The 25954-nt window shown below is 41.6% G+C and overlaps 1 protein-coding gene across 3 annotated transcripts in view; it reads left to right on the forward strand.

Annotated features, from left to right (window-relative positions):
• The window catches only part of smek1 (SMEK homolog 1, suppressor of mek1 (Dictyostelium)), a 135955-nt gene that overhangs the window by 17058 nt on the left and 92943 nt on the right, over window positions 1-25954 (forward strand). For all 3 annotated transcript variants that reach the window (XM_068038541.1, XM_068038542.1, XM_068038540.1), the window contains exons 2-3: window positions 8202-8257; window positions 13481-13579. In XM_068038541.1, coding sequence (XP_067894642.1) covers window positions 8202-8257; window positions 13481-13579 — 155 coding nt within the window. The remainder of the gene's footprint in view (window positions 1-8201; window positions 8258-13480; window positions 13580-25954) is intronic.

Genomic DNA, 25954 nt, shown 5'->3' on the forward strand with positions numbered 1-25954 from the left:
GCCTCTTCCCACCACAGCTGGAATTACATGAGTAGCCGGGGGGTGAGGGGGGCTTCTGCCACAAGGGGAGGTTGCCCAGTAAAACTAGGTGGCCTCCCTGCCTTATTGGGCACCTCCTCCGTGAGCAATCTGTGGCCCATGGAATGGCCCCTGCTGGCAAAGGCCCCCCTGCCCCCACCTCAAAGACTACCCCTACTTCACCAGGGCACTGCCACACGTATCTGGGGGCCAGGGCTCCAGTGCACATCCTGGTCCCAGGCCTGGTGTAGTACTGGCTGTGGCCACTGCTTTCAGTGGTGCTGCTGATACTACGGAGCTGCCAGCCCTCTGAAGGGCCAGCAGCTCTGGGAAGCGGAATCCCCAACCTTAAAGGGACCTGGACCCCGGTGCCAGACAATTAAGTGCCCGAGCTCCGTTGAATTGTGCCCGGGAGGGGGGCTCCATTGGGCTGAGGCAGGGTTCCCCCTTGCCTTTTCGGCCCAGCGCTGGGACCCTCACCGGCTTCACTAAATTCAGAGTAGTTTTTTTAATATATCTAATCCAATATGCTACCCTAGATCCCATGAATTTTAATTTCATCAGTAGTTTCTTGTGTGGGAGCCTGTCAAAAATTTTTTGAAAATAAAAATAAGCAATATCATAGGATGTTTTGCTCTCCAATTTATTTGCAGTGCCACAAAAAAACTCAAGATTTATTGAGTACAACTTTCCCTTCTAAAGCTATTTTGACTGTTCCTTACTAAGGAAGAACATATAGATGCTCCTCCAATTTTGATGCCCCTTAGAATGGTTTCCATTAATTTACAAGCTATGGATGGGCTATCGGGCCGATAGTCATCTAATGATGTTCCTTCCTTGGGTTCTGTAACGAATGCTTGTTGTTAAGACAACTGAATGTTTCTATTGCATGAGTGCTATTATTTTTGACCCTAAGCTTGTTGCAGCTGGAAAACTTGTGTCTTTTGTTTATTCTCCTATATCTCAGAATGGGTTAATGGATTAAAGTTTGTTCACCAATACTTTAATTTATTTATTTAACTGTCTCTGTATTGTCATTACTTTGCTGTATACCCAGAGGCTTTGAATTATAGGGCCTTATAGCAGAGCACAGTAAGTGTCTGTGTTCCATCATTATGCAGATCTCTGAAGCTGTCTATTCCCCTGCATTTTGTGTACATTTAATGTTTTTCTTTTTCATGTTTTATGTACTTGCCTTTTAAAAGCAATGATAGATTCTGAAGCCACCACTGTTTTCTTTGGTCATTCCAATACCCTAATAACCCTCTGCATTTAAAAGAAAAACTCCTAACTTCCCTCTTGATCTTTTCCCCTCTAGTTTACAACTCACTGACTAGTGGAAATAGTTTTTACCTTAACAAAATCTTTCAAAAATTTGACCATCTCTGTTAGATCTGCCCTTTACATTTGTTCGGATAAAAAGTGCCTTGGTTTCTCGAGTCTGCTTATAACCAAAGTCTCCCATTTGCGATATCAGTGAATCTTTTTTTAATCATCTCCATAGACTTGCATTCACTCCAAATCCAACAGCAGGATGTCATTGCATTATCAGCTGAATTTACAGGATTAAAATTGAAACGCTAGATTGTTGAGTAATGCCAAGTTCTTCAGTGCAAACATCCTATTTGGAACAGTTAGTGTTGTGCTGTAGCAGTCTGTTTTTAGATGGCACATCAGTCATTAGGAAACTACTATAAAAATAACTATCGTGCTGTTGTTTTGATTCACTTATGGCAATATTAGGCATTAAAACTGAAAAAAGTATTTAAAAAAAAACAAGTTAATAAGTGCAATTGGAATATTTTGTGTGCTTTTGAGCACCTCCTTAGAGAAAGAATACAAAAACAGAAAGTTTACAAAAATCAAACGTTGCCAGGGATGTAAGATTATAGTTGGCAAGAGAGTATCCAAGCTTTTTACTTTCATAGGCTGCACAAGTTCATATGAAGATTTCTGTGCCCCATTTAAACTAAATTGGCAAGGGGATAAGCAATAGCATGTAGAATTAGAAAAGAGGAATAAGGTGCATAAAGGAATGTTGGATAGTACTAGAGCAGGAATAAGTGCCATATTAGGTAGGAGCAAACTAAGCAGGATTATGAGGAATAGAAAGACAGGTTTACAATGCATGAATGTAAACGCACAAAGTGTGGCGAATAAGGTTGGTGAGCGACAAACACAAATAGCCATGTGGGAATATGATGTTGCACCAGTAACGGAGACGAGGCTTAAAAATGGTGAGGAGTGGACACTTAATATTCAAGGATACATAGGAACATAGGAGCAGGAGTAGGCCATTCCATCGAGCCTGCCCCGCCATTCAATACGATCATTGTTGATCTTCCACTTCAATGTCTTTTTCCCACACTATCCTCATATCCCCTTAAAAGGTGTTCAGAAAAGATAGGGAAGGAAAAAGGGAGGTAGGATGGCAGTACTGACTAGGGAGGACATTGTGGTGTTGGAAAGAGGGGGCAAGGACCAAATCCATTTGGTTAGGTTTGAGAAGCAAAAAGGGGATGATCATGCTCCTCGAAGTATTCTATCGGCCTCCAAATAGTGAGAGATATAGAGGAGCAAATTTGCAAAGAAATCAGAGAAGTGCAAGAATTGGTGATATTGGGGAACCCGAATGTTGATTGGGATAATGTTAGAAGAAATGGAAAGAAGTGGAAGGAATTTCTGTAATATGTTCAACAGAACTTCCTTGACCAGTATGTTTTCGGTCCAACTCGGAAGGAGACATTGCTGGATCTGGTGCTGGGGAATCAGGTGCACCAGGTGGACCACGTCTCTGTGAGGACACACTTGCGTGAGAGTGACCATTGTATCAGAAGGTTTAGAAAGCGATGGAGAAGAACAAGGAACAATCTAAGGTAGAACTAAATTGGAAGAGGGCTAATTTCAGTGGAATGAGAAAGGATCTATCCAGGGTAAAATGGAACCAAAGATTGACAGGAAAATCTGTAGCAGAGCAATGGGCAATCTTCAAGCTTCAAGTACAGGCTAGATACATTTCAACAAGGGAGAAAGGTAAGGGAATCCAGGCCAAGGCTCCTTGGATGATATGGGAGGTAGAGAGAATGATGAAACCAAAAAGAGAATGGAAGATGCATGTCAGGTGAATTCTTGAGAGAACCAGGCTAATTACGGTAAATTGAGAGGAGAAGTGAAGAGGAAAATAAGACTGACAAAGAGAGAATCCGAGAATAGAATGACAGTTAACATAGAAAGGAACCCAAAAATTTTCCACTAGCACGTAAATAGTAAGCAGGTAATAAGGTGGGGTGGGGCCTATTGGGGACAAAGAGGGTGATATGTGCTTAGAAGCGTAGGGCAAGGCTAGAATACTTCATGAGTACTTTGTATCAGTGTTTAGTAAGGAAGAGGATGCTGACAAAATATCAGGAGGAGCGGAGGTGGTCAAGCTAATGGATGGGTGAAAATTGATGAGCAGGATGTAGTGGAAAGGCTGGCTATGCTTAGAGTTGATAAACCACCTGGTCCCAGGTTGCTGATGGGAGTGGAGATAGCAGAAGGGCTTGCCATAATCTTCCAGTCTTCCGTAGATGCAAGGGACGTGCCAGAAGATTGGAGAGTGGCAAATGTGACACCCTTATTCAAGCAAAGGTGCAGACATTCCTAGTAACTAAAAGCCACTCAGTTGGGTAAAGTTTTGGAAATAATAGTCAGGGGGAAAAAAAATCAACAAGCAGTTGGGAAGGTTTGAGTTAATTAGGGAGAGCCAGAATGGATTTGTAAAAGATCACGCCTGACTAATGTAATAGATTTTTTTTGATGAAGTAACAGGAAGGGAAAGCAAAGTATGTTGCCTATATGGATTTTATGAAAGCCTTTAACAAAGTGCCGCACAAGGCTGGTTAACAATATGAGGTACATTGTATAGGACATCAGTATCAGCTTGGATAAAAAAAAAATTGGCTTAAGGACAGAAAACAGCGAGTCGCAGTAAATGGTTGTTTTTTCAGACCAGAGAAAGATGCATAGCATGTTCCCCAAGGATCAGTGCTAGGACCACTCGGATATATATATATATAAATGACTTGGACATTGGAATACAAATTAAAATTTCAGAATTTGCCGATGATACCAAACTTGCAGTGAGGCAAACAATGAGGATGATAACGATCAAATGCAACAGAACACAAGTTGCAGATGGAATTTAATACAGAGAAATGTGAGGTATTGCATTTTGGCAAAAGGGATAAAGAGAAAATATAGACTAAATGGTACAGTCTAAAGAGGGTGCAGGGGCCAAGAGACCTGGGGGATCTTTGAAGGTGGCAGGGCATATTGAGAGAGTAGTTAGCAAAGCATATGGGATCTTAGGCTTCATAAATAGAGGCATTGAGTACAAAAGCAAGGATATTATGTTGAACCATTATAAAGCTTTAGTTAGGCCACAACAAGAGTATTACGTCCATTTCTAATCACACTTTAGGAAGGATGTGAGGGTCCTTGAGAGGGTGCAGAAGAGATTTACCAGAATAGTTCCAGGGATAAGGGATTTTAGCTACAAAGTTAGGTTGGAGAAGCTGGAGTTGTTCCTCCTGGAGCAAAGGAGGTTGAGGGGAAATCTGGTAGATGTGTACAAGATTATGATAGGTTTACATAGGGTAGATAGAGAAAATCTGTTCCCATTAACTGATTGTACAACTAGGGGGCACAGATTTAAAATTTTGCACAAGAGATGCTGGGGGGGATGTGAGGAAGAACTTTTTTCACGCAGCAAGTGGTAATGCCCTGGAACACACTCCCTACAAGGTTGGTGGAAGTGGAGACTAACAATGTTTTCAAAAGGAAATTGGATGGGCGCTTGAGGGAAGTAAACTTGGAGGCCATGGGGATAAAGTGGGGGAATGGAACTTATTGGATTGCTCTTCAGAGAGTCAGCATGGATGCGATGGGCCCAATGGCCTGCTTCTGTCTGTTATGACTGTGACATATAATGTTTAAATCAGTGTAGCAATAGTTTGCATTATCTTATAAACTTCAGATGCGAACTGAAGAACTTGTCCAGTAGTTAAGAGCAGCCCTCACCAAGCCTCCAGGCTCTCTCAATTCAAACAGGACAAATCAATGACTGAGAAATATTGTAAAAATAGAACCGAATTACCTGGGCTTTGTGAGCTTAGATGGCAGGATGAGCGAGCAACATGTGGTTCCAAAGGTTTGAAAGGACTTATTGGGCCTGTTGGGCTGTTGGACTGCTGGGGAGTGTGACAGTGAAACCTGACTTCTATCCTCATTAACATTGACAAAAAGGAGTTGGGAGCCTTGACTTTATTTTCCTTCCATCTTAAAGCGCGGGAGACATTGAGTCCAACTTAGTTGAGGAGGGCATGAACTTAGATTCAGACTGGGATACCTTAGTTTGCATGGCTTTGTTCCTCAATGAGGAGTGCTAATCTTTATCAAAGTAACTTGCAATAAAAATGCCAAAATATGAAATTTGTTTGCTTGGATCCTTGTATGGACTTCAGGCAGAAACCAGATTGGTCTTGGCTGTGATTCCCTCTGTGGTCAAATAACCTGCCACCACTCTGTCTAGGCTCAAAGGAGTGAGCTGTTCGGCTCATCAAGCATACTCTGCCTTTTTTGTTGGTTACAGCAATCCTCTGTTTACTCCATATTGGTTACTTCCGAAGTATGTAACTGTCTGGGCTGAACAGTCTGTTTCCGTGTTGTATTTTCTGTGCAATTCAGGCCTTTTTAAAAAAAATTAAAATTATGGCTTTCTGTGATAGTGTATTGCACATACTCACAATCCTTTATGTGAAGAAGTTCTTCCTGTATTCACTTAAGCAGCCTATGATTATGTTCCCATGCTCTGGATTTCCCTGCCAGAAATAGTTTCTTTTGTAACCTTGTCAACTTCCTTTTATTATTTTCAATATTGCAATGGTATCAGCATCCTTAACCACCTCACCTCCAGGGAGTGTAACTCGAGCCTTTCAGCATAGCTCAGTTCCTTCATTCCAAATATTATCTTGGTGAATCACTGCCAGTCTTTCCCCAAGATAAGTATATCTTTTCTAAGTTGGGGTATCCCAACTGAATACAGTATTCCAAATGTAGTCTCACTATGCATAATTGTAGTGGTACTTTATTGCTTTTATATTCTAAGCTACTTATAATGAAGCCAAGTATTCCATTAACCTACAAGCTGCAGACTGAACATTGAGTTCAATAATTTTAGAGCATGATGGGCTCCCTTTTTATTTTTGTTTTTAGTTATTTTTTTATTTGTTTTATTTTAGTTTGTTTCATCATTCTTTTTTTAACCATGTGCCTACCCACTTTTTTTCATGTTTGTGCTTTGGACCAAGGCTGTTCATTTTTCTGTTAATTAACACCCTCTCTGTACTCATGCTTTGTCTTTCAGCACACCATTAACATACCGTTTGCCTTTGTTCCATGACCTTCTGGTCAGTTATTCTCTAGACCCTCTGTCCTATCAACACCTCTTGTTATCTCTTGCCCTAACCCCGCTTTATTTGCTTAAAACCTATCACATTTCTAGCATTTTCCAATTCTGATGAAGGGCCACTGACCTGAAACGTTAACTCTGCTTCTCTCTCCACAGATGCTGCCAGACCCACTGAGTATTTCCAGCATTTCTTGTTTTTATTTCAGAATTCCAGCATCTGCAGTATTTTGCTTTTATTCCATTAGCCTTCTTGGATATTTTTTGTACCTGCGAGTTAGCTTCTCATGACTTGGTCCTCTAAATCACTTCATTTTGTGTTTATTTTCTGACCATTTAAATTATACTCCCATCTGCAGTACTTCTAATCAAGGTGTAGTGTCATACATAGTTGTACTGGACTGTGTCTACCATATTTTTGCTGGAAACTTAATCATTTAGCACTTTTTATCATGTGCTTTATCCTTTGCTGTTGTCCTATCCAAATCTGTTTTAGTGACAACAAGTTTCCTCCTTTACCACTCTTTCTTGAAGTTTCTTTCTTTAATTATGAGGAATAGCTTTTGGGTGGTGTGCCAGAGGTTTGGAACTGTACCCCAGCAAAAGCTGGTGGGGGGGATAAAAAAGAAATTGGCTGAAAGATAGAGCTCATGGTTACAAGATCGGTTTGAGTAGGTAATCCTCTGCAATTGTGGAACACACAGCAATCCAAAATGTTTACTGTCAAATCCAACTAGCCAGTTGTCCATTAAAGGAGGTATTGGTGTTTTGGGAATTATTACTAAAATGTAACGATTTATTCTTTTGCACTTCCTGGATTTTCCACTCTGCAGGAAGGGTACTCCTTTATCCTGTGACTGGTGAACTTTGCTTTCCTGGCTTCTGTTTACTGTCAAGGGAAACAAGAATGCATTATGTAATAGGAGCTGATCATCAATTTATGTTGAAACCAGATTGGTTGCACTGGGAGAGGGGAAGTGGCTCAGCGCAACTCTTGTTGTGCAACTCTGTCCCTTGGGTGGAGAGAAGATGCTAAGGACTAGATTAGATCTTTTTTAAAAAGGATGAGACAAAGAAACATTATTCAAAGAAAAGGATCAAAGAATTGTAGTAATTTTTCATGTTCTATCACATTTTTGTCATTATTATAAAGGTATATGTGAGTCTTTCAAATTTGGAAAGTTCTGTTTTGTAGCTTCCCAATGTCTGTTACTGGTAATTCAGTAGAAGAAATTGCTCAGTCATGAGTGTTTCTTCCCACTGTGCCTTTTTTAAGGCTGAACTTTGGAATCTAATGCGTCAGGTGGTACTGAAGCGTACAGACAGGAAGCCCCTAGGTTCAAACCCTGCTCTCTGCTGAGTTAGCTAACCTCTCCCAGAGCAGCAGTTGGGACGCTGCAGATGGTATTAGTGCTCTGGGCCAGGGAGGGAAAAATCAGTCAAGATTCCCACTCATCTTCATTTTTCAACATTCCTTGCTAGAATGTGCAAATATGGATTTGAGGAAGGACATGAATAGACTGTACAATTAAATAGCTGGCACTATTCATTGCATAGGTCATGGGTGAAGTTATGGATTTGGAAAGTGGCTAGAGGGATCTGAGGAAGTATCTACCAGTATAAGCCACTGCCTTTAGGAAAAGAATGTTTTGTAGCTGAAGAAGACAGTTTTTAAAAGATCTTTTTTGATGACGTGAATGGCCGCCTTATCGTCTAATGTTCTTTTCTCTTTTAGGTTCTCTTCTTCTTGAATCTAAAATAAATCCTAATACAGCCTATCAAAAACAACAGGTAAGGACCCTAGATAAATGTATATTATGGTTTGGCAGTGTGACAGTATTGCAGGGCTGACCTACATTTAACTCCTGGTCTGACAACACCTCAATTTCAAAACTGTTATCCTCATGTTCAAATCCCTCCCAGGCCTTGTCCCTTTCTATCTCTATAATCTCTTCCAGCCCTGCGAGATAGCTGCGCCCCTCCCTGTACATCCCTGATTTCTAATGCTCCACCATTGGCAGCCATCCTTTCAGCTGCCTAGTTTATTACTAGCAAACATGACGAACGGAATACTTTGGAATTCTTTCCCTAAAGTAACAGGCACACAAAGCATACCAAAATAATGGGAACGAAGGGGCTGATGAGAGTGAGGAATTGAGTAATTCGTATCAAGAGAGAAAAAGTACTAGAGAAACTAATGGGATTAAAAGCCTTCAAGTTTCCTGAATCGGATAGCTTGTATCCTTGGGTTGTAAAAGAGGTGGCTGCAGAGATGCTGGGTACATTGCTTGTGGTCTTCCAGAATTTCCTCGATTGTAGAATGCTTCCAGTAGACTGAAAATGCTGGAATCTATTATTAAGGATGTGTTAACAAGGCAGTTAGAAAGTCATAATATGAGGCAAAATCAACATGGTTTTATGAAAGGGATATTGTGTCTGACTAATTTATTGGAGTTTTCTTTTGAGGATATAACTAACAGATAAAGGAGAACCAGTATATATGATTTTCCAAAAGGCATTTGACAAGGTGCCATATAAGAGGCTATTGCAAAGATAGGGCTCATGGGATTGGGAGTAATATATTGGAGGATTGGTTAACTGACAGAAAACAGAAAGTAGGGATAAACAGGGCATTTTCAAGTTGGCAGGCTGTAACTAGTGCAGTGCCAAAAGGATCAGTGCTGGGACCTCAGCTAATTACATTCTATATTAATGACTTGGATAAATGTACCTAGAGTAATATAGCCAAGTTTGCTGATGATACAAGCTAGGTGGGACAGTAAACTGTGACAAGGACACAAAGAGATATCAACAGCTTAAGTGAGTGGGCAAGAAGGTGGCAGATGGAGTACAATGTTGGGAAATGCCAGGTTATTCACAATGGTAGAGAGAATAGAAAAGTAGATTTTTAAAAAAAATCTTGATGTTCAGTGAGATTTGGGTATCCTCGTACAAGAAAAACAAAGTTAGTACAGCAAGCAGTTAAAGAGACAAATGACATGTTGGCCTTTATTGCAAGAGGGCTGGTGTATTAGATAAAGGAGCTCTTGCTACAATTGTACAGGGCTTGGGAGAGATCACATCTGGAGTGTTGTGCACAGTTTTGGCCTCCTTATCTAAAGAAGGATATACTTGACTTGGAAGCAGTGCAGCAGAGGGTCACTAGATTAATTCCAGGAATAAGAGAGTTGTCTTGATAAGAGAGGTTGAGTAATTTGGGCCTATGCTCTGTGACGTTTAGAAGAATGAGAAGTGATCTCATTGAAACATATAAGATACTGAGGGGACTTGATAGGGTAGATGCTGAGAGGTTGTTTCTCCTGACTGAAGGGTCTAGAACTAGGGGCATAGTCTCAGGATAAAGGGCCCTATCATTTAAGACTGAGATGAGAAATTTCTTCACTTAAAGAGGTGTGAATCTTTATCCCGGAGAACTATGGATGCTCAGTCATTGAGTATATTCAAGGCTGTGTTAGATAGCTTGTTGGACTCTAGGGGAATCAAGGGATATGAGGATCAGGCTGAAAAGTAGTATTGAAGTCGAAGATCAGCCATGATCTTATTGAATAGAGGAGAAAGCCTGGGGAAAGTGTGCTTACTGCTAGTCCTATTTCTAATTCACCTCTGGACTTTTTAAGGCACGCCACAAAACCTACCTCTTTGACCAAACTTTTGGTCATCTGCCTTAAAAGCTGTTAATGTGGCTTGGTGTCACATTTTGTGTGATGATGCTTCTGTGGAGTGCCTTGGGTTGTTTTACTACCTTAAAGTCTCGATATAAATGTAGGTTGTTGATCTGGAATTCACTGGTGGGAAATCTGTAGATGGAAAATCATGGCTCATCCACGCTCCCCACCCTGTGAGAAGAAACAGGCCTCAGCTTGCTGTTAATTTGTAGTGGAGTAACTAAGGTTGGGGGGATTCCAGACCATTCAGTCATTCTGACACCACATAAAAGCTCCATCCTAATTTTTAATTGTGGGCATTAATCTTGATTTAAACTTCATTTTAACTTCATTTTGGCAAATAACAATCAGTGTGCAGATATTGGATGCAGATTCTGCCTATAAAGTTGTGTTTGAATAGAGAGCCATTAACTCATGCTTATTTGAAGTCATCAACTAATATGTTCATATTTACTTTTGTACATGATATTTAAACTGGTACAGTATGGTGCTTAAATAGAAACCCAGAAGATGTGAGTTCAAATCCTACCATGGCAAGTTGTGAAACTGAATTCAGTAAATCTGGCCATTTGTGTGCTGGCACAAGGGGGAAAAAAATCCACAAATATTGCTGGTTTATTGTTCACGTCTAGCTGGTTTAGAAACGTCCTTCAGCCAAGAAAACCCATCCCACACCATATGCTACATGTTGATTCTCTGTTTCTTGAAGTAGCCTAGCAACTCTCACAGTTGTAAAAACATTTTCTATTGCAACACCTTCTCATGGCAGCTAAGGCAATGCATTAAATGCAGCTTTGTTAACATTTCCTACATTTACCCTTCACCCCCACCAAAGAAAATGATATGCTTTTAGTCAGTAGACCCTGATTACTGATTGTTGTAATGCCAGATTTTTTTGGTACATGAGAACTTAGTTTGAAAGTTTGATTTTAATTTGGATGCTGGTTTTGATCGGCTGTGTAGCACTAGCGCATTTTTTTTCTCTCGATGCTAAGTGGGCAGTCATAGTGAGTTGCTATGGATACAGCCATGCACTTCTGAGAGTGAGTGCACAGCTGTTTTGTATTTTTAAACTGCTGGTGGCTACGGGGAAGCAGTTTTGGTCAGATTGCTATCTCCATTACACAGAACAAATTATACATTCTTTATAAGATGATAAGCATGCTTTATTATTCTGCTGTTCTAGCCTCCAATGTTGTACTAAGTATTGCTACTATGGTGCACTGTACAGTGCAAAATGGATTACTGTTAACTTCAGAGCCATCTGAAGATTTGCATAATTGCTCATGCGTGTGTGGAATTAATTAAACTTACTATAGACAGATATATTCAAACATTGTAGTGGGGAACGAAATGGCTTAATAGAGAAACTAATCGTTAATCTAACTTCCCATTATTACAGTTTCATGTGCAGATTATTAGTTATATGTTTTAACTTGGTGGAAATAGCACCGGGTCTATTTAGCCTACAGAAAACTTGTAGTTGACTAATATGTTTGTGTGCCTTTGTCACTACTAACATTAATTGTCTGCAATTTTGCAGTGGAGTGATATTTTCAAAGGTAATATTTTAGTACGGTTTCCTGGAAATACTTTTCTTAAATACCATGGATGTTCGTTGCTTCTATATGTGCTTAGTTAACTAGAGCAGAAAGCAGAGGAAAATATATCCATATTTTATATTTGTGTCTGAAAGAATTGCCCAGGTAGTTAATAAGTTTGGTTCTGATGGACTCTGTCAGATATATTGGGAAGACTAGGTGGAGGATAAGGAAGACTACAGTAGAATAGGTGAAGAATCACTAAGTCAAAGTAAAAGTAAGTTAAAAGGAATACTCAGAAAATGAGCAGAAATTTAAGATGGCTTGGCAAGGCATTTGACTACTACACAAGACTGTCTTGTGAATTATTTCCTGTTGCTAGCCAGGTGCACAGCTAACTCTCCTGAATTTCTTTCATATCACACCTACATATATTTAAGTTCATTTCTGAAGTATCATTGTAACTATATAATTAGTGACCTACACTGTGTCTATCACTATTATTTGCACAGTCCTTTTAGGCTTTCATTTTTTTTTTAAAAAGCAAAAGGCATGAAGAATAAAGAAAATTCATCTTCAAACTGAATTATTGTTGGAAAGAAAATAATCCCACTGAAAAATTAAATTTCCTCACCCCCTCCGCACCCATATTTAAAGAAAAAACGTTATCCTGTTTGTAATGTAAAAAGTCGTAATGCACAGACAACACAGCAAATGTGTTCCAGTTCAGTTAGACAAAAAGCAACAGTTGTCTGGTAAAATAACACTTTTTTCAGATTACCCACTTAAAGTTATTTCTTTTAACCCATTATTACTTTTATTTATTCCGGGAAAGGAATTTCCTTGTAGTTAGTTGAATCTGTTATGTCTGTGATTGAATTGTGGAAAAAAATAGTAAAGCGTAGAATTATTTTTAATCTATTTGCATTATTCACTTAATTCACTAAACAAGTTAACATACAAGAAAGGAATTGTCACATTTAAATAAAAGCAAAAAATGCTGAAAATACTCAGCAGGCTAGGCAGCATCTGCGGAGAAAGGAACAGTTAATGTTTCAGTTCGATGATCTTCTGTCCGCACTGTCACATTTGGTTAATTTATGGACCATAGTTAGGTAAGCAGGGGAGTGTCACTTGACGCTCAACTATCCTATCGCTTAGAGTCTAGGTGGATAGTTTATGGCTGAGAAGACCTGTTTCTATGTGTATGTTGTTTTCAAAAAAGAATTTTGAGGGTGGGAGTAAAGAGTGGGGAGGAAAGAAACCCCCCAAAAAAACAACTGTGGAGGGCAATAATTTGTCAAATTATGATGATTCTCAGTTTTTCTGTCCTGCACAGTTGAATAGTTTTCTAAGGCTTGCACATGATGGACAGTCAGATGAATAAGATGCTTCGAGAGCGCTGCTGCTACATGTTGATCTGTACCTTAAGAATCACTCTCTTTTGGGGAGAACATTTGAGGTGATGGGGGGGGGGGGGGGGGGGGGGGGGGGGGGGGGGGTTGGAGAAATTGACTAACTTGTTGACTGTCCAGCTGAAGGAGAATCTGTTAACTGAGGTGTTGGGAAACAGTCTGAAAGAGCAGAGATGATCTTTTGTATTGCTTACAGGACTACTGTTTCATTGATATTTCTAGCATTGTCTACTGTGTCCCTTAATTTTTCCTGAGAATAAATATCATGCCCATTTTGGTATGTGTGAAGAGGGCAAAGTGGTTTGATGGTGTTGGTGTGTTAATATTTGTGCTCTTAATTTTATTGATTTTCCAATTTTTGATACATTTTAGGATACATTGATTGTGTGGTCAGAAGCAGAAAACTATGACTTGGCCCTTAGCTTTCAAGAAAAAGCAGGCTGTGATGAAATATGGGAAAAGATATGCCAGGTGAGTATCACAAAGCAAAAATGTTACAGTAGATCTGACCATTATTCAGAAAGCACTTCACAAATTTAAGTCTAAATTTCCATTTGACTCAATGTAAATGATTATCATCAGATTCAGACTACTGTGTTTGTGGTACATACGTTATTGCATTTAAGATTCTGAAAGTTGGTTTAAAATAAAACACAGTAATGTACTTTGTAAGCATTGTACTGTTGCTGAACAGACCTACTTTTAATGATGGAAACTCCTCTGACTTGTAAGGTGAAGCTGCAGATCCCACTGTAGTTAGTTTTGGTCTTTTCATCCTTACCCTGCACTACAACATTAACTACACTTCAAAAAAAATTTCCATTAGCGGTAAAAATGCTTTGGGATAAATCATGAAGGATGCTAAATAAATTCAAGTTCGTCTTTCTTTTGTGGCATCTGAAAGTTGTTCTTCTGCAGATATAAGTTATAGTCAGCAGTATGGAAAAGGTAATCCCAATAAAATACTACAAATTTAATTTCAAGTGTAGCACAAATGGCCACAGGTTCAAACTAGTCAAAGGCAAATTTAGGATTAAGATCAGGACAGTTTCCACAGAAAGAGTGATCAATAAGTGGAATGGACTCCCAGATCGAGTAGTGGAGGCAAAAGTCCTAAGAGGAGGGTTTTTTTTTTTCTGAATATATGTTTTTCTGGGCTGGATTTAAGGGAATGTTGGTGTAGTGTAATGAAACTGTTTTAGCAGCTCAAGGTTGTGAGTTTAAATCCCACCATTTCAATTTATGAAATTGAATACAGTAAATCTTCTGATTTGTAAAATAACAGCAGAAAATGACTATGTAACCTGCCAGATTATCACTTAAAGCAAAGTAGCAGTGATGTCCTTTGTTAACGGAATGTGTCACCTCTACACAGTCAAGTCTACACATTACTTCAGTCCCACATTATGTAGTTAACTCTTAATTCCCTCACAGCAACGAGGGTGGGCATTAAATACTGCCAGTATCTCTGGCCAGTACTGCATAAATCCTAAGATTGAAAAAAATTTAGCCAAATTAATAGAGGGCATTTGTGCAACGGGCAAGTATTTTGGATTTTGGTACAGAATAGTGGCAATTTATCAGTAAAACTGTTACTTAAACTTCCAAACTGATATGACATAGGATATTCTGTAATGCCAATGAACCTTCTCTATGACTTGATAAAGTGCTTTTTTCCTTCGCCATTGTCCTTGTCGCTAGGCACATTGTTGCGAATGTTAAAAAGTGACAATTGATCCAATATGCTTTTAAGATTATGCCAAGATTTGGAAATCTTACATTTATATCCTACAGACAACATATATTTACTTCATAATTAGTTTGTGATTGTGGGTATTCATTAATCTTCAGTGACCTGGCTATTTCTTTCCAGCTGCTTGTTTTTGAGTGATGTCTGTGTGACTGTATCCTGCTAAGTGTGCCATTTCTAAAGGTCATGGGTGTCAATTGCTGCTGAAAATAAAAATCTAGTTTTCTCTGAGTACCAGACTTCCTGCATGTTATGTCAATTTCTGCGAAAAGTTTCTTTTGAGCTAAGTCTAAAAAAGGGGTGGAAATTTACTAATCAAACAGTCCACTATAGATTTAAGCTCCACCAGCAAACATTTATTTTGAAAGTTGTCTTTCTACATTGTATAATTAGAATCAGTGCAACAGGACAGGCCATTTGGCTCATCACACCTATGATGACTCTCTAAAAGAGCTAGGTCCATTTCCCTTCCCTTTTAAAAGCTATTATAAATTTTGCTTTCACTATTGTTTTGATAGGGCTTTCCATGTCCAAACAACCCTCTACATTTAAGCATAAAAGCTCTTGAGTTCTCCCTTTATTTTTTAATCATCTTGAATTTATGCTTTCTAGTTACCAACACACTGATCAGTGGAAGTTGTTTTTCCCTATTTACCTTGATGAAACATCTCAATTCTGAATGGCTGTATTGGATCACCTCTTTAACCTTCTGTACACTCCTTCAACATTCACTCCCTTTACCACCGACACACAGTGGCAGCAGTGTGTACCATCTACAAGATGTACTGCAGCAACTCACCAAGGCTCCTTCGACAGCACCTTCCAAACCCACAACCTCTACTATCTAGAAGGACAAAGGCAGCAAAACACCACCACCTGCAAGTTCCCCTCCAAGCCACACACCATCCTGACTTGGAACGATATCGCCGTTCCTTCACTGTTGCTGGGTCAAAATTCTGGAACTCCCTTCCTACCCACACCCCAGGAACTGCAGCGGTTCAAAAAGGCAGCTCACCACCACCTTCTCAAGTATTCTCAAGTGGGCTGCTTTGTCTTGGGTGGTGTTAAGCCAATTGAACGTTGTTGGAGTTGCACTCATCCAGGCTAGTGGAGAGTATTCCATCGCACTCCTGATTTGTGCCTTGTAGATGATGGAAGAATGATTACAACACAGAAGGAGGCCATTCACCCTGTCATGCCAGTGCCGGCTCTTTGCAAGAGCAAATTGGCTAGTCCCAGTCCCCTGTCCTTTCCCCGTAGCCCTGCAGTTTTTTTCTCTTCAGGTGCTTAACCAATTCCGTTTTGAAAGCCATAATTGAATCTGCTTCCACCACCCTCTCAGGCAGTGCATTTCAGATCCTAACCACTTGCTGGGTTAAAAAAAAGATTTTCGTCATGTCGCCGTTGCTTCTTTTGCCAAACACCTTAAATCGGTATCCTCTGGTTCTCGAACCTTCTGCCAATCAGAACAGTTTCTCCCTATCTACTCTGTACCAGACCCCTCACGATTTTGAACATCTATCAAATCTCCTCTCCATCTTGGAAAACAACCCCAGCTTCTGCAATCTATCTTCGTAACTGAAATTCCTCATCCCTGGAACTATTCTTGTAAATCTTTCTGCACCCTCTCCAAACCTTTCACATTCTTCCCAAATTGCGGTGCCTGGAATTGGATGCAGTACTCCAGTTGAGGCCAAACCAGTGTTTTATAAAGGTTCAGCGTAACTTCTTTGGTTTTGTACTCTCTACCTCTATTTATAAAGCCAAGAATCCCATATGCCTTTTTAAACACTTTCTCAAACTACCTACCACCTTCAATGATTTGTGCACATATATCTTTGAGGTTCCTCTGCTCCAGCACCCCCTTTAGAATTGTATATTTTACTTTATAATGCTTCTTCTCGTTCTTCTTAGCAAAATGTATCACATGTCAATTCTCTGCATTAAATTTCACCTGTATCTTACCAACCCATTCCACCAGCCTTTGTATCTATACTCTTGAAGACTATCACTATCCTCAGTTCGCAATACTTTCAAGTTTTGTACCATCTGCAAAGGCTTTGGGGAGTCGGTGAGTGAGTTACTCGCCACAGAATTCTCATTCTCTGACCTGCTTTTGTAGCTACAGTATTTATATTGCTGTTCCAGATAAGTTTCTGGTCAATGGTAACCCTAAGGATGTTGATCGTGGGGGATTCAGCAATGGTAATGCCATTAAATATCATGGAGCAATGGTTAGATTCTCTCTCTTCAGAGAGATGGTTATTGCGTGGCACTTGTGTGGCACGTATGTTACTTGCCACTTATCAGCCAAGGCCTGAATGTTGTCCAGGTCTTGCTGTATGCGGGTGTGGACTGCTTCAGTATCTGAGGAGTCGCGAATGGTACTGAACACTGTGCAATCATCAGTGAACATCGTCACTCCTGACATTATGATGGATGAAAGATCATCGATGAAGCAACTGAAGATGGTTGGGCCTAGGACACTATCCGGAGGAACTCCTGCAGCAATTTTTTTTATTCATTCATGGGATGTGGGCATCGCTGGCTAGGTCATTTATTGCCCATCCCTAATTGCCCTTGAAAAGGTAGTGGTGAACTGCCTTCTTGAACCACTACAGTCCATGTTAGGAAGGGAGTTCCAGGATTTTGACCCACGACATTGAAGGAACGGTGATATAGTTCCCAAGTCAGGATGGTGTGTGGCTTGGAGGGGAACTTGCAGGTGGTGGTGTTCTCAAGCATTTGCTGCCCTTGCCCTTCTAGGTGGTAGAGATCGTGGGTTTGGAAGGTGCTGTGTAAGGAACCTTGGTGTGTTGCTGCAGTGCATCTTGTATATGGTACACACTGCTGCCACTGTGTGTTGGTGGTGGAGGGAGTGAATGTTTAAGGTGGTGGATGGGGTGCCAATCAAGCGGGCTGTTTTCTCCTGGATGGTGTCGAGTTTCTTGAGTGTTGTTGGAGCTGCACCCATCGAGGCAAGAGTATTCCATCACACTCCTGACTTGTGCCTTGTAGATGGTGGACAGGCTTTGGGGTGTCAGGAGGTGAGTTACTGGCCGCAGGATTCCTAGCCTCTGACCTGCTGTTGTAGCCACGGTATTTATATGGCAACTCCAGTTTGGTTTCTGGTCAATGGTAACCCCTAGGTTGTTGATAATGGGGGATTCAGCGATGGTAATGCCATTGAAGGTCAAGGGGAGATGGTTAGGTTCTCTCTTGTTGGAGATGGTCATTGCCTAGCACTTGTGTGGTGCAAATGTTAGTGGCCAATTATCAGCCCGAGCCTGGATATTGTCCAGGTCTTGCTGCATTTCTACATGGACTGCTTCAATATCTGAGGAGTTGCGAATGGTGCTGAATATCAGTGAACATCCCCACTTCTGACCTTATGATTGAAGGAAAGTCATTGATGAAGCCGCTGAAGATGGTTGGGCCTAGGACACTACCCTGAGGAACTCCTGCAGTGATGTCCTGGAGCTGCGATGATTAACCTGCAGCAACCTCAACCACCTTCCTTTGCGCTAGGTATGACTTCAGCCAGTGGAGAGTTTTCCCCCTGATTCCCATTAACTTCAGTTTTGCTAGGGTTCATTGATGCCATACTCGGTTAAATGCTGCCTCGATGTCAAGGGCCGTCACTTTCACCTCACTTCTTGAGTTCAGCTTTTTTGTCCATGTTTGAACCAAGGCCAGGAGCTGAGTGGCCATGGCAGAACCCAAACTGAGCATCACTGAGCAGGTTATTGCTAAGCAAGTGTCACTTGATAGCATTGTCGACGACACCTTCCATCACTTTACTGATGATTGAGAATAGACTAATGGGGTGGTAATTGGCCGGGTTGGATTTGACCTGCTTTCTGTGTGCAGGACATACCTGGGCAATTTTCCACATTACTGGGTAGATGCCAGTGTTGTAGCTGTACTGGAACAACTTGGCGAGGGGTGCGGCCAGTTCTGGAGCACAGGTCTTCAGTACTATTGCCGGAATGTTGTCGGGACCATAGCCTTTGCATCCCAGAGTACTTAAGAAAGTGGCCCGAGAAATGGTGGATACATTGGTCATCTTCCAAGATTCTATAGACTTTGGAACAGTTCCTACAGATTGGAGGGTAGCTAATGTAACCCCACTATTTAAAAAGGGAGGTAGAGAGAAAGCAGGGAAATATAGACCAGTCAGCCTGATGTCGGTAGTGGGGAAAATCGAGTCCATTATCAAAGATTTTATAGCAGAGCACTGGGAGAACAGTGGTAGAATCGGGCAGAGCCAGCATGGATTTACGAAAGGGAAATGATGCTTCACAAATCTACTAGAATTCTTTGAGGATGTAACTAGTAGAGTTGATGAGGGGAAAGCCAGTGGATGTGGTTTATTTGGACTTTCAGAAGGCTTTTGACAAAGTCCCACATAAGAGATTAGCATGTAAAATTAAAGCGCGTGGGATTGGGGGTAGTGTATTGCGATGGATAGAAAATTGGTTGGCGGACAGGAATCAAAGAGTTGGGATAAATGGGTCTTTTTCCGAATGGCAGGCAGTGACTAGTGGGGTACCGCAGGGATCGGTGCTAGGACCCCAGCTATTCACAATATACATTAATGATTTAGATGAGGGAACTAAATGTAATATCTCTAAATTTGCAGATGACACAAAACTGGGTGGGAGGGTGAGTTGTGAGGAGGATGCAAGAGGCTTCAGGGTGATTTGGACAAGTTGAGTGAGTGGGCTAATGCATGGTAGATGCAGTATAATGTGGATAAATGTGAGGTTATCCACTTTGGTAGCAAAAACAGGAAGGCAGATTATTATCTGAACGGCTATAAACTGAGAGGGGAATATGCAGCGAGACCTGGGTGTTCTCGTATACCAGTCGCTGAAGGTATGCTTGAAGGTGCAACAGGCAGTTAAAAAAGGCAAATGGTATGTTGGCCTTCATAGTGAGAGGATTCGAGTACAGGGCCAGGGATGTCTTGCTGCAATTATACAGGGCCTTGGTGAGGCCACACCTGGAATATTGTGTGCAGTTTTGGTGATCTCATCTGAGGAAGGATGTTCTTGCTGTAGAGGGAGTGCAGCGAAGGTTTACCAGACTGATTCCTAGGATGGTAGGACTGACGTATGAGGAGAGATTGAGTCGGTTAGGATTATATTCGCTGTAGTTCAGAAGAGTGAGGGGGGGATCTCATAGAAACCTGTAAAATCCTATTGGGACTTGACAGGGTAGATGCAGGAAGGATGTTCCTGATGGTGGGGGAGTCCAGAACCAGGGGTCATAGTCTAAGGATACTGGGTAAACCTTTCATGACTGAGATGAGGAGAAATTTCTTCACCCAGCGAGTGGTGAGCCTGTGGAATTTGCTACCACAGAAAGCAGTTGAGGCCAAAACATTGTCTCTTTTCAAGAAGGAGTTAGATATAGCTCTTGGGTATGGGACAAAAGTGGGAACAGGCTACTGAGTTGGATGATCAGCCATGATCATAATGAATGGCGGAGCAGGCTGGAAGGGCCAAATGGCCTACTCCTGCTCCTATTTTCTATGTTCCTATGTTATTCAGTGCCTTCAGTCGTTTCTTAACGTCATGCGGAGTGAATCGAATTGGCTGAAGACTTGCATCTGTGATGCTGAGGACTTGATGGATCATCAACTCGGCACTTCTGGCTGAAGATTGTTGCAAATGCTTCAGCCTTGTATTTTGCACTGATGTGCTGGGTTCCCCCATCATTGAGGATGGGGATATTTGTAGAGCCACCTCCTCCAGTTAGTTAAAAGCAAAATACTGCGGATACTGGAAATCTGAAATAAAAACAAGAAATGCTGGAACCACTCAGCAGGTCTGGCAGCATCTGTGGAAAGAGAAGCAGAATTAACGTTTCGGGTCAGTGACCCTTCCGAAGAAGCGTCCTGCTGAGTGGTTCCAGCATTTCTTGTTTTTATTTCCTTCAGTTAGTTGTTTCATTGTCCGCCACCATTCACGACTGGTTGTGGCAGATCTGCAGAGCTTGGAACTGATTTGCTTATGGGATCGCTTAGCTCTGTCTATTGCATGCTGCTTATGCAATTTGGCAGGCAAGTAGTCCTGGGTTGTAACTTCAGCAGGTTGACAATAAGATTGGTGGAGTAGCAGATACTGAAGGGGACTGTCAGAGAATACAGCAGAATATAGATAGACTGAAGAGTTGGGCAGAGAAATGGCAGATGGAGTTCAATCAGGGCAGATGGAGTTCAATCAGGGCAAATGCGAGGTGATTCACTTTGGAAGATCCAATTCAAGAGTGAACTATACAGTAAATGGAAAAGTCCTGGGGAAAATTGATGTCCAGAGAGATTTGGGTGTTCAGGTCCATTGTTCCCTGAAGGTGGCAACGCAGGTCAATAGAGTGGTCAAGAAGGCATACGGCATGCTTTCCTTCATCAGACGGGGTATTGAGTACAAGAGTTGGCAGGTCATGTTACAGTTGTATAGGACTTTGGTTCGGCCACATTTGGAATACTGCGTGCAGTTCTGGTCGCCACATTACCAAAAGGATGTGGATGCTTTGGAGAGGGTGCAGAGGAGATTCACCAGGATGTTGCCTGGTATGGAGGGCGCTAGCTATGAAGAGAGGTTGAGTAGATTAGGATTATTTTCATTAGAAAGACGGAGGTTGAGGGGGGACCTGATTGAGGTGTACAAAATCATGAGAGGTATAGACAGGGTGGATAGCAAGAAGCTTTTTCCCTGAGTGGGGGATTCAATTACAAGGGGACACGAGTTCAAAGTGAAAGGGGAAAAGTTTAGGGGGGATATGCGTGGAAATTTCTTTACGCAGAGGGTGGTGGGTGCATGGAACGCTTTGCCAGCGGAGGTGGTAGACACAGGCACGATAGCGTCTTTTAAGATGTATCTAGACAGATACGTGAATGGGCAGGAAGTAAAGAGATACAGGCCCTTAGAAAATAGGCGACAGATTTAGATAGAGGATTTGGATCGGCGTAGGCTTGGAGGGCCAAAGGGCCTGTTCCTGTGCTGTAATTTTCTTTGTTCTTTGTTCTCATTTTGAGTTATACCTGGTGCTGCTCCTGGCATGCCCTCCTGCACTCTTCATTGAACGAGTGTTGGTTTCCCGGCTTGATGGTAATGGTAGAGTGGGGGATATGCTGGGCCATGAGGTTACAGATGATGGTTGAGTACAATTCTGCTGCTGCTGATGGCTCACAGCGCCTCATGGATGCCCAATTTTGCATTGCTAGATCTGTTCGAAATCTATCCCATTTAGCACGGTGATAGTGCCACACAACATGATGGAGGATATTCTCAATGTGAAGAAGGGACTTTGTCTCCTCAAGGACTGTGGTGGTCACTCCTACCAATACTGTCATGGACAGATGCAACTGCAGCAGGCAGATTGGTGAGGACGAGGTCAAGTATGTTTTTACCTCTTGTTGGTTCCCTTACCACCTACCACAGACCCAGTCTAGCAGCTGTGTGCTTTCGGACTTGGCCAGCTCGGTCAGTAGTGGTGCTACTGAGCCACTTTTGGTGATGGACATTGTCGTCCCTCACCCAGAGTATATTCTGTGCCCTTGCCACTCTCAGTGCTTCTTCCAAGTGGTGTTCAACATGGAGGAGTACTGATTCATCAGCTGAGGGAGGGCAGTAGGTGGTAATCAGCAGGAGGTTTGCTTGCCCATGTTTAACCTGATGCCATGAGACTTCATGGGGTCCAGAGTCGATGTTGAGGACTCCCAGGGCAACTCCTTCCCCACCCCAACTATACCACTGTGCCACCACCTCTGCCGGGTCTGTCCTGCTGGTGGGACAGGACATACCCGGGGATTGTGATGGCAATGTCTGGGACATTGTCTGTAAGGTATGATTCAGTATGTCTGTGTCAGGCTGTTGCTTGACTAGTTTGTATTTGCTGTATCCAATGCCTTCAGCCATTTCTTGATCTCCTGTGGAGTGAATCATATTGTCTGAAGACTTTTCAATGATACTGGAGACCTCTGGAGGGGACTGGGATGGATCATCCACTTGGCAATTCTGGCTGGAGATGGTTGCAAAGTCTTCAGTCTTCTCTGTGGCATTGATGTGCTGGTCTCCGCCATCATTGAGGAAGAGGGTGTCAGTGGAGCCGGCTCCTCCTCTGGTTAGTTGTTTAATTGTGCACCACTGGTCAAGGCTGGATGTGGCAGGACCACAGAACTTTGATCTGATCCCTTGGGTTGAACAACTCCAATCTGGCCAATTACTACCGCATCAGCAAATCTTCAGCAAACTGCCCCAATTCTGACCTTAACATGAAGGAAGGTCATTGATGGAGCAGCTGAAGATGGTTGGGCCTCGGACACTGCCTTGAAAAACTCTTCTAACTCTATCGCAAGATGGTTGACCTTCAACAACCATAGTCATCTTCACTTGTGCCAAATATGACTTTAGCCAGTGAAGAGATTTCTTCATGATCCCCACTGACTTCTGTTTTATTGGGGCTCATTGATGTCAAGGGCAGTCACACTCCCTTTACCTCTGGATTTCAATTCTTGTGTCCATGTTTGGACCAAGCCTCTAATGAGGTCTGGAGTTGAATTTCCTGACGTAACCCAAACTGAATATTGGTGAGTCGGTTATTGCTGACAAGTTCTGCTTGATAGCACCATTTATCACTTCTCCCTTTACTACGTCTGCAGTCTCTGTCTGCAAACCTTCTATCCTACTGTAAAGTTTTTGTCAAACTACTCTGTGAACTTACTGTTACAAATTCTAGTGTTCATATTTGTAATTGAAACTGCCTATAGAGTCTGCTGTAATTACACCCTCCCAGTGGTGGTGCTATAGTACCTTCATTTTGCATCTCATCTTCAGCACGTACTGCCGAGAAACTTCTGTCCTCCAGCCAGTTTATCAGCTTCTTAAATTGCTGTCACTTTTTCAATTTATTTATATATTATCAGATCAAGGGAGTATATAAAAGTAAGGACACAATGTTTAGAACTTTAAAATGGTGACAGAATTATATCTGTACACCCTGGTCCAATTATTCCCTGCCCTCTGGAAGATAACTGTCAGGCAAACCCCTCCCACCTGCCAAGCCTGAGGCACACATTATTTCGCCACATGAACATTAAAACTTAAAATTGCAAGCCCCTGACTGGAAAGACATTTGCATGGTAACAGACAGTGTTGGACCTAGGGACAAAGGACCATGCCCTGATCCATTCAACCAACAGTGGACTTTTGATGACCAGACGTTGAAGGTGGGGAGGCGGGGGCTAGTATTCCAGGTTGACTGCTAAGATAGCAGAATCCACAAACACAAAACTGGTCAGACCAGTTTTAGTCACATGACTAGCTGGTAGTTGAGATTTGAACCTTCAACAAGGGATTGGAACTCAGAAAGCTCCTGGTTTGAGAAGACCTCTCCTGTCTGCTCTCATCTCGCTCACACCAGCATCGAAAATCTTGTGAAAACACGTGAACTTCAAAGGGAGAAAAGTCTGCAACGTGAACAAGGTTTAAGGAGAATACTGGGCCCCAACGAAACGCAAAAATTACCTACAAAAGGACTACACCGTGAGCTCGAAGCACAGTAACAAGATATTGCCTCAAACTGTTCCACTTTATCTTTTCTTCTCTTTGCTGTCCCTATCTGCATGTATACGTCGCATGTGTATGCTAGCATGGACACTTCATATATCCGTAGGCGTCAGCCATATTAGAGTTTAAGTTTAAGGTTTAATAAAATTTCATCTTTCTTTAAACCTGAGAAAACTTGATGTATTGGTTTCTTTGCCTTATAATTGGAAAACTGTGAACAAGGATTCACAAAGGGGGAGCTCAAAACACAGTGTGTTTCAAAAAAATTAAACCCTATTACAATAAGACCGGGGGAAGATAGTAACAGACACTGAAACACCTTTCTCACCTGGTCGTAACAATAACACTTGCTCTCTATTCCCCATGTGGAGATCAACTAGTGACTTGGCAATCACAATTAAAGTACCAGACAACTTATCAATTCCTGACTTGCAACTGAAAGTGCAGTTCAATTCTTTAATTGCCACAAGTCCAGTTTATGAAACAAGTCAAAATTATTAGAGTCCATTTTGATTTCTTGCTGAGCCCAGAATGTATGTCTAAAGATGAAATTTATTAAATGATATAAATTAATACTGAAAAATCATTCAGTCTGTTCATATACCTACCTATATGCCCTCTTCAAAAAAAAAAAAAATTCTTCTATCCATTTTCACTGGCTCAGGCCTGCCTCCCCCATCATGCCCTAGGTTCAAGTTTTCTGTTTGCAGAGGTTGCAACAGTTTTGCCTTTGTCCTGTTGACATTTGTGTGTTCATTCTCTAATCCTTTCTCTTTTGTCTGTTGCCCATGCATACATGTTCTCTGCCCCTTAATACTAGTTTTTCAATAAGTTCTGAATTGATTTTACAACTTTCATTTTTCCACACCTGACTTTTTGTTTAAGTTTTGTTTTCCCAACCCACTTCAAGCCTTTGCAGTGTATGATGGCATACTGGAAATTCCTAGTTTCCACCTCTTCTTCCATACCCTACGGTTCTGTCACCCATATGCGTGAGAGGGCATAAAAGGAAGGCAACAACTGCAGGAAAAGCAGTGGGAGATGAGCAACATAATACTGACAATATAGAGAAGAATAAGTGTGGAAAATGGGCAGAAAATTGACTCGCTGTGCCATAATGAATTTATTTTGTTCTTTATGCTGTCCTTCAAATGTTGCTATGACTTTGTTCCACCCGACCTCAGCAGCCTCGTCTTGCTTTACATTCTTGCGTGTTCCCAGTTCTCCTTGGACATCAGATTGTTGCTTATTTCTCATTCCTTGCGCTAAACTATTACAGATGCCATGTTGCCCATTATTCTCTACCCACTGGAATGCTGTCCTTGCTTATAAAAATCTCCTCAAGACCTTTTCTGTTTGACTGTGCTTTTGGCTCTCTTTAGCCTTCCAGCACAGTAATGTATAGTCCTATGATTGGGAAGGCAGTCTGGTGACATTTATTAGACCCTCTGCCAGTGGTGCTGTGTAACTGTTTGTTAGTCTAGCTTGGAACTGGCTTAAATTTACTCTCCCATAGTTTTT

This window comes from Heterodontus francisci, chromosome 9 (genome assembly GCF_036365525.1).
Source record: "Heterodontus francisci isolate sHetFra1 chromosome 9, sHetFra1.hap1, whole genome shotgun sequence".
Classification (NCBI taxonomy): domain Eukaryota; kingdom Metazoa; phylum Chordata; class Chondrichthyes; order Heterodontiformes; family Heterodontidae; genus Heterodontus; species Heterodontus francisci.